General features: G+C 29.1%; 1 protein-coding gene across 1 annotated transcript in view; it reads left to right on the top strand.

Annotated features, from left to right (window-relative positions):
- The first annotated feature begins 226 nt into the window (after positions 1 to 226).
- Positions 227 to 12,952, top strand: part of LOC107448858 (LIM domain transcription factor LMO4-B) — a 29,900-nt gene continuing 17,174 nt past the window's right edge. Inside the window, exons 1-2 of the mRNA XM_016064212.3 lie at positions 227 to 322; positions 7,503 to 7,768. Coding sequence (XP_015919698.1) covers positions 7,557 to 7,768 — 212 coding nt within the window. The 5' untranslated portion in view covers positions 227 to 322; positions 7,503 to 7,556. The remainder of the gene's footprint in view (positions 323 to 7,502; positions 7,769 to 12,952) is intronic.

Here is a 12,952-nt window from a genome sequence, read left to right as displayed (position 1 = left end):
TACAAAGATTAAGATGCACCTAAAAATGAAAAAATTCGTATAATTATCAACAATTCTTGTCAGAAAGATTTCCAGAAATTAAAAATAGAGATGGAATTGATGGGGTACATTTCATTATAGCTCTAACATACCATTAAAAATAAATCTTGATTATTCTTTGCCATTCGTATTTACACCGAAAGATGGCGCCTTTTTTAATAAAGAGTAAGGAGATTGTGAATGAGTCACAGAAGGTATGTTGCAGAGAAACAAACATCCAGGAGAAACTTTCCCTTTCGTCGAAATAAAGCGTGAAACATCACATCAGAAGGATTTCTACCAAGTAATATGTTTCGAATAATAATATTTTTACGCGTGAGTTTTACTTTTAATGTAATGTCCATTGCAATTTATTCATATTGAATTTAAAAGTTTTGTTTGAAAATTGTATAATTTCGTGAATTTATCATAAAAACTTTTAAACTTACATCCTATGATACTTATCTAAACTTGTTGCAAAATTGCTAAAGTATTCAATTTAAATTAATGCAAAATTATTTTTTAAATCTTTTTTATATTCCTCCAAAAAACAAATTATTATTAAAGTAACTCGATATTAAAGTAACCATTTATTATTTTTAACTTGGTGCAATACTCATGAAAATTTATTTAAAATCGTAAATTAAAAAAAGTTTTTCCGTTTAAGAATGTGATTTAGAGAAAAAAAGAAAAAAAAGCGTATTCTAACTCTTTTGCAATCCATCATTGATTAAAACTCTAAAAGTTAAATTTTCTTAGAATTATGGGAAATGTTTAGTACTGTTTATAAAAAAAATTTCATTTTAATTAAAATTAAGCCATAAAATTACACTTATATGTTCTAATTATAATTCCACTTACTTCAGCGATCACTTCGTGCTTTACAGATCAGTTATGTTTGAAATAAAGCTTTCTTTCCTCTTAATCTGAATAAAAATAACATTGTTTATAAAAATAAAAAGAAGATTTAAAAAATAGTAATATTTATATATAAAAATTACATATATGAAACTGAAATTAAATTACTGAGTTAGCTAATTAATTAACAGAAACTTTAAAGAAACAAAAACACTATCGAAAACTGTCAAACCCCTAAAAATTAAAATGAGATTAAAAACTTCAAAATTAGTTTTCTGAAACTTTTAGAAGTTTCTAAAAATCTCCTTACAACTTCTCTTTGTTTCCTCTAGAAATTAAACTGATTTTGATTTTTTCCCGCCTTTCTCACAAATAATTCGATAGTTTTTTATATCGTTTTTGTTTTTCCTTACTTTAATACTGATTTTCAAGTCCTAATGTGTGTAGTTTGTTTTTACTTTATTTATTTTATTACTCATCGCAAAATAATCTGTATAATGTGATTTTAAGAGAGAGAAAAAGTTTTGTTAGTGGCTTTCAACCGCAGTTTTTTTTGTTCGAATTTTGCCGAAATTCACTTGCATTCCACTTAGTACTTTCTTAAATTGAATTTGAAAATTACAAGCACTTGAATTATTTAAATATTCTGTCTATCCAAAAAGTGAATGCCATTTAAATTGTGCTTAATTATCTATATTCAATCATATGTATTACGAGTCCTTAAAACCTGTTTCTTGTTAGTGAATCGCATTCAAAGGCATAAAACTTGGCAAATTTAATAACGAATGTTAAAAGTTTTCATAACTTATTCATAATAAGCATTCATAACATTTTAATATAATCATATATTAAAATTTTCATGAACAGTTATGGTTTAAAAAATAACGATGATAAATAAATTAATCTACTCATTAAAAGTATTAATTATTTAATACACAGTAATAGTCTTAAAAATGGCGATAAATAAATTAAACCACACATTTTATTCTTTTACAACTATTGAAAGGCCAGTGTGATGGCTAAAATTCGACAACTTTATGAGTAAAGGAACTTTCTAAGAAACACATCTGTAAAAAATTGAAATTTCGCTGTTGAACGATCTTATTTGACTGACCAACATTCATTTTTTAATGTTATCAAATGTTAGAGATCTCAGGAGATAAAATTATTAAAGGATATTCGAGTGTTTTTTAAGTGGAAGATAGTTCCAAGTGCATTTGGTAACAAATAATCAATGATAAGTAATCTTATAATTCGGTATCAATTGTGCAAAACCTATGACTGAAGTGTTAGGAATTTCGACAATTTTAAGCTTGAGGACAAAATATAATGGAAAGGCATAACCTTTATTTCTCATTGCGGATGCATTAACTTTAAAACTATTTATTCAAACTAACCAAAAGGTCGCTTAGAACCTTTATACATCTAACTCTTTAATTAAAACATAACTTACATCAATATTCAAATTCTTATTTACGACATGCCGCAGATCTTTGTCACAGTAAAAAGATTTACTAATATATTAATTTAATTAAAAGTATATGAAGGCTTCCTATTTTTATCTGAAATGCAATAAATTATTTATAAATGGTAATAAAGTTTTATTTATGATCATTTCATTAATATGTAAACATATAATGATATTTGTAGGGAATATAACTTTTAAGCATTGCTTATAAAATGATATAAAATATTCTGTCACTATAGACGACATTCACTATAGACGGAGACGACATTCCAATTCTATTGATATGGATAGTAGTATTTGGAAAGAACTTAATAAAAAAGAACGCAATAATTCTTTACATTTATATTATGCAGCTTGGGGAAAATGAAAAGAATAACCAGCTTGGCTCACTTATTGGCATGTTACGTGATATTACTTATTGCTTGAATATTTTTGTTGTAACCATTCTTCAAATTTCTTATTCTTTTATTTACCTAGCCCACATTTCCATCTTTAGATACCGGAAAATATTTATATATATTTTAAAACTATGGAAAATATCATTACAATCGGGTACCTCACTCAAAAATATTCGATAATTACTTTTACAAATTTAGTTATTTAAACTTTTTTCTTCTTCCAGCAATGTCTCGTTGCAGACGATAAATCAATAATAATTTTTATTATTTCTTTGTGCATTCCATATGTGCGAAATTTGAACAAACATTCGTGAGGAACTAGTTACTTTTATGTAGATTAAAACTTTATCACAAACTATATTTTGTCTATTTTAGTTTTATTACTTTTCAAAACTAAGAACTACTTAATTTTTTTGCTGTATTTTTATAATAAATGGTTATGATGCGTATTGTAGTTGGGTACTTGTAGTGCAAAAATAAATAAAGTAATTATGCCTAACTATGTGATTTAATTTAAATATAACTGCATATCAGTAAGTGACATCACGCGTGTGTGTCGTACCTGATTAACTCCTTAATTGACAAATGTTACGAATTAACTACAATGACGTCACTCACATGTATCCAATTGTAGTTTAAATATTCAAACTACTTACACTTTTCATATATCTGGAAAATTTATAAAAAGTGCAGTTTATAGTTAATCGGAATAAATATTTGCACTAAATATTGATCTATACCTGACTATTAAGTAAAAATATTATATTCCAATTAAGTAAGTCTAACATGAATTATTTTTAATTTTAGAAAGTACTTAAATTTTGCTATAAAAATCATTATTTAGGAAACTCATTAGAAAATGACGTAAACAGACTGCCGTAACCTTGGTAATGTTTAAATGTTAATTTGACCACGAGTATACATGGTTGATTCTCAAAAAAAAAAAAAATGTGTTTTAGAAAAATAAATTTTAGTAATATTGTATTGTAATTAACAGTTTCTTCGTTATTCAAATCAGTAAAAACGTCATGGCATTATTTAATTCATCTAAATTACTTTCCTAGGCAATCTTGTACATTATGATTCTTCGCCGGAAAATATTACTTCATAAAATATCCAGAGGAGAAATGACTTCCCCAAAATATATTCATCAAATTCAGCAATTATATTACACATTAAGTGAAATAAATAAATATTTATTGATGCTTGCGGCAGACAATATTCATAATTTACAATGGACGTTCAAAATACGAAAAATCCTTAAAATTTTGGGTTTTTGATTTTTGTGATATTAAAAAAATTCACACTTTTCTGAATAATATACAGCAAACAGAATTCAAATTGGAGATTTTGTTAACGAGTTATAAGAGTTTCAATTTGTATGTTGTAAATCATTTGCAATGAAAAATATTGATTTTTCTCAGAATAAGATTTTTGGACGATTTTCTATCTTCGAAAAGTTCCTTGCGCATAAATTTTTGCTCTATTGCTCTGAAATTTTTTTCAGGTATTGTTTGGTGTTTGTTCTAAAGATAGAACTACAATTAGTTAGCATTGCACAAAAATTTGTGTCGCTAATATTTAAACGAAAGTTTATGAATAGTAATTTTTTGATGAAAATTTAAGAGCGATGTGTAAAAAAACTTTTGATACACATTATTGCTCTATATTGTACCTGAAACAAGTTAAATACATAAAAGTACTTATAACCTCATTTTTTGTACAAAATTAATTTTGAAAAAAGCAAAACTGATGCGCAAAGGACTTCTTACGTATTGCTAATTTATCGTTAATTAAAAATGTACTTCTTACTGTAACTTGAAAAATAATTGACGTTTTCTTAAAAAAAACTTCTATTGAGCTTACCAACATTCAATAAAAATTTCATATGGCTAGGAGGAAAATTAAAATTTTTGGTTTTGAACGTCCATTGTCCCCTTACAAGGTTTTCTACGATAGTAGCTTTTCCTATCATATTTTTAAGAATCCTTGATAAAAATTAAGTCAAAAAGTATATAGTTGAGCGAGTTAGAACTTTTATGAGAAAGGTGGGAGAAAGACATCAAAATATGTTTTATTGCTGGTTGAAATTTAACTCTTTGACGCAGATGGGACACTGGTGTCTATTTAATACATTGTTCTTTTTTTTCGACACTCTAATTACAAGCAAAAATATATTTTGGTATTTTTACTTATTAAAAATAATCTTATAGTTCCTAAAAAAATCTGTTAGATCATCGGAAATTTATTTCTACTAAAATTAAAAAAAATCCAAGAAAAGTAGCTTGAAAATTATTTTTTCATTCATATTCAAAAATTTAACTATAATTTATTTTTTAAATTAAGTAAAAAACTGTTTCTCTTGGATCTAAATAATTGAAAATAAGAGCAAATTTAAAAAGTTATTGTTTGGAAGTGAGCCCTGTTCTGAAGATTGTACCTTTAACACAGAAAAAGACACCGGTAATTCATGCTGCACAGTTAGAAATTTCTCTGAAAAAATGGTTAAATAACAATTTATTGCAATGTTATTTTTTCCTTACATATACAAAGCGGATAAATAACCATAAATAAAATGGTATTCAACTTGAGAAAAACCGTTTATTAACTGCTTTCACGCAATACTGTTGAACAACCAGAATTTTATCGCGCCAACTTGGTCCACCTAATGAAGCGAATTAATTCCTTGCAGCTGTGCTAATATCATAGCCGCTAGGGCTAATCTGTCAATCTTATAACCAACAAAATGGGGTTTCGAGTCCCAGCGTTAACACTACAATACTTCCTCAATTCCCTTCAACACATGTAGAGGTTATAGTGTCCTGCACTCCCCAATTTGTGATCTTGGGATGTTAGAATACGATATTCTCATTTGCGCTTAGATAACAGCACCATAAAACTTCTAAACTATCCCCAATGTCCAGTTAAATTTCTTTTTTTGCCGGTTTGAAGCCATGCTAATTGTAAAGGGTTAAAAAAAACTGTAAAGGAGCTCATGGTTTTTTAACCAAACTAAATGTAAACGTTTTCAAAATAGTAAAGATAAAAAATGTTCTTTAGCGTAAACCTTACGGTTAATTGGATGGACAGACTCCTGCCAGTTATTTTACCATAGTTTTAGAATGAAAATTCTAACAGTGTGTATTTCATAACCATAATTTATTGAAATGCAAAATATAATAATTTTCCTCTTATTTTGACCTAAATGCCGACCAGGTGGCCGAGTGGTAAGCGTGTCTGACTGCGGAGCCATTTGTCGCGGGTTCGAATCCCGCTCAGGGCATGGATGTTTCTTTCTCTCTCCCTCTGTGTTCTATGTCCTTTCTCCTTTGTGTGAATGTGGCCCGCTCTGTAAATGGGGTTGTGGTTCTGTGACGTGGGCGATGCTGCTCCACCACCGTGGCTTCGCCACAGGTGCCCACTGGGTAACGAGAAAAGAGTAGCAGTTCTGGCATTCCTGTGGCCAATGGGACGATCCCCAAGTGTCCGCCATTAAAAAAGAAAGAAAAAATATTTTGACCTAAATTTTTGCAAGTAAGGAAAAAAGTATGAAAATTATGTTTAATAAAAATGCTGCGTGAAAGGGTTAAATTAGTTTTTAATATACTCATCCTTCGACTTAATACTAAAGAACTTTGCTACCGTACCTAGGACTTAAATGCCATAAAATTCAGAGATCGAAAAATCAATCAAATAGTTTGAAATAGTATGTTTAAAATGGCAAGTATGCACTTTGAGCATAACCTTGCAATATGCTTAAAAATTACAAAAATTGCCTTGTCTGCCGTTAAAAAAAAAAGAAGTAAGTCAAATGTTTGTACTAATTTCGATAGTAAAAAGGATTTCGAGACAGAAAAAATTATTTAAATCGTTTTTTTTGTTTGTTGTGTATATATATATATATATATATATATATATTTCNGTATATAATGTATATAATGTATATAATGTATATAATGTATATAATGTATATAATGTATATAATGTATGTAATATATGTAATATATATATATATGTATATATATGTAATATTGTAATGTAGACCAGTGGTTCTCAAATGGAGTCCTAGGGTTTCGTGAGATTATATTTGTATCCAAACATCAAACCATAATTTATTTGTTAATTTGATTTTTTTTTGAAATTATTTAAGTAAAATAACAATAAAAAAGAATTAGTAAAAAAGAATTAAATACTTTTCCAATAATAATATTGAACATAGAATGTGTATTTATAAAAAAAATTAATTTTTGTTTCTCATCGAACTTTCCAATTCAATATAAAATAATCGAATCCAATAATAAAGAACTATGTTTCCCTGGTAACCATTCTCAACTTTTATAACAATATTTTCTAAACTATAATTCAACTTACTTTATTCATTTTCAGTTTATGCATACACCAAAAACAAATTCAGAACGATACCATTCCAGACTTGCTAATTCAACTTGTTGACATAAATTCTATAATTTTAAGTCTATTCATCGAAATATAAAACGATGACTGAATAAATTTCTTTTTTCTCAATAAATATAATCAAAGCAAATGGTAGTTTTTTTTTACTTTTTCGTTTAGTATATTCACAGCGTACTAATTTTGTTTACTAACTTGGTGTTCCGTAAAAAGATGCTCGATCATTAAGGCTTCCATAGCAGTAGAAATATTGAGAACCGCTGATGTAGACAATAACTGATAAATTTTATAAATAAACCCTTATTCTCCTTGTTAAATTTGTATCTATTTCATCTCAATAATGATTTCAGGTATTTATGACCATTACGGTTGAGTAATAATCGTTCTGATGCCTTGATCAGCTGATGATGGAAAACCAAATTCGTAAAAAGAGCCTATCTCAGTACTGCTGGGATTGTGGTGAGACTATTAAAGACAAGTACCTTTTGTATGCCCTCGACAGATATTGGCATAACAGTTGCTTGAAGTGCAGTGTTTGTCGCATTCCTCTGGCAGACGCAGGAACATCTTGTTTTACAAGAGCTGGACTTATTCTCTGCCGGGACGACTATTTACGGTGAGTTAAATAGCTTCATCTAATTATGCCGGGAATGCAAATAGGAATAACCTGATTTTAAAATCAGTGAAACCTGACTTGTTAAATCCCTTTAGGCTGTTTTACCAGTTTAATTTCATCTCAATGAGCAAAGTCCAAAAGGAAAAAAAAAGACAATTAAATTCATCGTTTATAAGTTCGTCACAATGAACTTATAAGCTTAAAACTGATGAATCCATCAAATTGTTCTGCAACTTTCAAAGATTTTAGTATATTTTTATTAATGGAGCTATTACAAGTATTATAATAATTGGTACACGAAATTGAAAAAAAATATACCAATTTTATTTTATTTATTTCTTAAAATGCTTAATGTTACCCGGCAAACACCTAATCAGTAATCAATCGTTCCATGCAAATTGTAGTTTCTCAGTATCAGTGGTTTTTAAATCTGCTCAAATGCATTCTTTAAACTCTTGCCACGTTTCTTTTGTGTCAGTAGTTCAAAGGTTTTTTTAAATGTTAACTCATTAAAGTAAATAACATGGCGTAAGGTACGGAGATATTGATTGTCTTGTGTTTGGGAATAAATCGCTAAATCTACCAGTGAGGCAGCTCTTCGTTCAAGTAAGCAAGTAGTTAGAAAGATTGATGGATTTCGCCTTTGCTTGTTGATACCCAAAACAAGTGTTATCCTCACTAGATTGGAAAAATTGTAACTCGGCTTTTATGAATCTACACAAAAATAACTGAAAAAACAAACCTTGCATATTCTAATACACAAAATCTCTATTCTGTCAATGTTGCCATTTCAACGGATTCGGGTTTCCGTACCACCAAAATATTGGGGGTAGACGCAATCTGAAAAATATAGTCCCCATAGCTTGGTCAGGAGAGCAATCCAAAGTTTGGACCCCTTAATTACACAGAGAGAGTCCAAAATTAATATTTATGTGAAAAAGAAACGAAATCTTTATCAAAATCTGTCACATTATAAGTGAGAAAGGAGGTACGTCAAATATCGAAACTAGTTTCATTGCCTAAAGAAACTTGAAGGCGTTTCTAGTAATCAACCCCATCTCGTTTCATTTGATAATTAAACTAGTTTTGGTGTTTTCAGTGCCACCTTCTTCAATAAAGATTTGTTTAGTCTTTTTATCTTTTTTTTTATCTTACATATTGATTTGCTACCCAATTGGTGAAACTCTTTCATTAATTTTAAACAAGAATTTTAAAGTTTACATTAAGGATTGTCATTGTTGTTTTATATTTTATTTTACATCCGTAGTTGAACAGCCGACTCAATTTTTGGGTTTACGACTACTAATGTTCAACTCCGCAGCCTTCTAATTTTGAACCAATCCAGAAGACAGGGAAATTCCTTGATCAGCACCCCCAGAGGTATTGATTTGTTATGGGAACATGGAGGGCTTTGCGATTCGACAGAATTCAGGTGCATCAGTCACCATTTACTACACGGGGACCCACGAACTCTTGGACGTGGGCCCATCAGTGCCCTACCAACCAGACTATCCCGGACTCTGTCATTGTTGTTGTCCTATGCCATTTTTCAATACTGACAAGATCATTTTAAGGTAGAGGAGGGTGCTCCCGCTTGTTTTCAATTGACGCCATATATGGCCGAGAATTTGACTTGTGTCATACATACGTCACAACCCATTACACAGAGAAGACGCATTCACACACCATCCATCCGCAGATCGTAAATTTGACCTGAACCAGAGCATGACCAATTTCAAGTACAGTACCCCCAGATGTTTTGATTTGTTACGGGAACTTGGAGTACTTTATGACCCCGACAGATTTAACGAGCATCAGTCACCGGCGGTCTTTGACTGGCGAGGATCGAACTCACGATCTCTTTGGGGTGAGCAAAATGCCCACCAACTAAGGTATCCCAGCCCCAGGACTATTTTTCAACATCCTACATAATATTTTGATATGATGTGAAATATTTCTGATGTTTTGTTTTTATTTTAAATCCCTTTTTTTTTTTTACTGATACTACAATAAGTTGGTCTAGGATGAGATTTAAGTCTCTTATAACATTTTTGGAAATTTATTTTAGTAATTTATGTTTTCCTTTTTAATGCAATATATGTACCTGTTGAATCATGCTGCAAAACCCACAGACGGTAGAAAGATCTCTAAACTACCAACAATATAGATAAAATGGACATTATTATTTTATATTTTCGTAATAACTAGGGGATAGATCTTTTTTGTTACTTCGAATTTGAAGGTTTAAATCCAATTCATTGCACTCTGGTTTGCTTCCACAACATGCAACTAAGATTTCTATCCTATTGTTATAGTTAATTGATTCATACACTGCTTCGTATCTGAATCGCAACAATACTGATTCAAAATTCGAAGAATGGTAGCCGAATCATTAAAGTTCATAGACAGATGACATAACAATGATCCGGTTTCGTGATTTTCCTCTTCATGTAGCGCAAATGTGAGCTTTTTTCTATTAAAATATTCTTTTACAAATGCAAATTCGTTACGACAGTGCTGACTTGTCTTCTGAGTGAAATTCAAAATTGCATATGAACACTATCATTTCAAGTTCACGTGCATAGCTAATAATAAAATATTTTTAAGAGTCCTCGTTCCTCTAGATTGAACTCAACTGTCAAACAGTTTATGGTAGGGGAAATTATAAATTTACATTTAATCACTTTTATTTAATTTACGCGAATAAATTGATGCTGAGTATTTAACCTACTCTGCAACGTTACGCTTTCTAACATATAAAAATGCAAAGTTGTCACTCAATTGAAATGGGAGATATATAAGGATGTTATTTAAGAATTCAAACGCATTTATTACAAAATTAAACCCCTGCAATTAAGCTATAAGCAGTTAAAGTGTAGAAGGTGAAGAAGACGGACAATTTATAGTTAAAGTGTAGATACCGTTGTCCAATTTTAAATTTTGATAGCAAAAAAAATTTAAAAAATCTTTATTTTTGCATAGTTTGCGTTAAGGTAATTTTTCATTCAAATTCGAAATTGGATTTTATCAGTTTAAACCAAAATAAAAGCATACTTTGGAGATGTAAAAGAAGGACAAAGCATGGTATTAAATTATCTATCAAAAATATTTACAGTGTAATTTTCCTTTCTTTTTCTGTTTGAGAAAAAAAATATAGAATTTCTAAAAATTATCCTTCGCCATTTCGTTGAGTCTAAAATAAAAGATGCGTTTACCCTTCTTGTAAATATATAGTGCTCTAGAATGACTCTATTATCAAAAGGTTAACAGCAAAAANAAAAAAAAAAAAAAAAAAAAAAAAAAAAAAAAAAAAAAAAAAAAACTGATATCTTAAAAGTTAGTCTAAAATTAAAAATGGCTTCCTGACTCCTGTTGCTCCAAACTCTCTGAAAACTCTTTCAAACTCACCAAAACTCGTTAAATTAATAAACAGACTGTTGGTAAAGTTATAGAAATTAGCAATAGAAATAATTAAAAAGAAATAGAAATTGTTTTCATCTACTATAAACATAATTATTACATAACGCTTAAAACTAAACAGAAAATAATAGTTGTTGTTCACCTGCATTAGAAGGTAACCCGTTGAATGCCACTCTAATTTTGCAAGGCTTGCCCATCTGGTCACAAGGGTAAATAACTACAAACTAAATTTGCAAATATTAGACAGATTTTGCTACTCTTTTAAAAGGTTTAGTGTGACATATCTGAAAAAAATGGTGAATTATATAAGCCTACGAATTGTTTAGAAATAATGGTGGATAAAAATCTACTAAATTGAATTTATTAAAACGAGAAACACAATTAATAAACTATCACTTGGAAATATTTATTCGCTGTCAGGAGCAAGTTGGCATCTCTGTGTACATAAATAAAACTATTTTTGTGTGTTCTATATTGCATTAATTTCTTCAAACCATTTTAGTAACGATAATAATATAAAAAAATTTAAAATTTTCTCGAATTCTGTGTTTCTAATAATCTTGGCTTCGCCGGTCACCGGTTACCCCCTTGGCGCTACGAACAAACTCAGTGCCGGTCTCCGGTGACCCCCATGGCATTCAATTTGCTAAATAATCTGAGTTTTGGAAATAGACGATTCAAGTAAAACTTTGCATTATAAATAAAGTGAACAAAACTTCAACTTAGAGAGTGGAAGCAAAATGTTCAAAATAGTATCCAAAACAAAATTACAATCATATGAATGGAACATTTACTTAGATGGCTTTCGATAGTTAAAATCTCTTTACTGAAAACAAATCGTGAAATACAAGATTCAAATTTGGCTATTACTAGATCTTAAAGCATTTCCCAGATAAAAGTTTTCAGACCTTTTTGACTTGAGATATGAAGGCTGAGGTTAAAGAACGGTTTGTGTTCATTTTTTACAAAAATTACGATTGCATTTGAGGATTAATTAGTTTTAAGAAATCAATAACGTGAAAAATTGACTCTTCCCGAGAGTTATTACGCACTGAAAATGGGTCGTACTAGGGAAAAATAACTTTTCCTTTCCACTCACAAAATCATTTGTTCTCGGAATCAGCTTTTATGGGCTGTTCTTTTCCTCGTGGTCTTCATATTTTAAATATTTAGTTGTATTTTAGTTTTAATTTTTAAAAACAGTCAAGAAAAGGATGTGTTTTTTTTATCCCATTTGTTTAAATTATATGAAACAGCAAACTAGTTATACTATTTTTTATCTTTATTTTTGTTATATTTAGAGTGCAAATCATTAGTTTTTAAGCTTTAATGTTTGTTAATTTAAAAAAAAACTTTTGAAATGAAAAGACTTTCCATTCAAACCAATTATTACAAATAAAATAATTCTTAATAAAACATAATAAAATCTTTTTGAGTTTAATGTCGTTTTTAATAATTACTAACAAATTTAACCACTATTTAATACTATCTGTGAGCCAAGATCTGGAAATAAATTTATTATAATATTAAATTAAACTTTTTTTTTCTGTATCAAACGTTTTGCATTAACATTTTAATGTTCACGTTGAATAACTATTTTTTTCATATTGAACCTATTTATTAAAAGTTTTCCGATGAATACCAAACTATTTTAGAGAAATATCATTAAAGACTTTGAGTAAAAATCTTTGTGTATATGTAGTTTTTTCTGTATTTTATCATTAGAAATATAAGTTTTAAGCTTAAATAATATATATATATATA

Source organism: Parasteatoda tepidariorum, chromosome 5 (assembly GCF_043381705.1).
Source record: "Parasteatoda tepidariorum isolate YZ-2023 chromosome 5, CAS_Ptep_4.0, whole genome shotgun sequence".
Classification (NCBI taxonomy): domain Eukaryota; kingdom Metazoa; phylum Arthropoda; class Arachnida; order Araneae; family Theridiidae; genus Parasteatoda; species Parasteatoda tepidariorum.
Note: the sequence above shows the minus strand (reverse complement) of the source record. Positions and strands in the feature narration are given on the sequence as shown.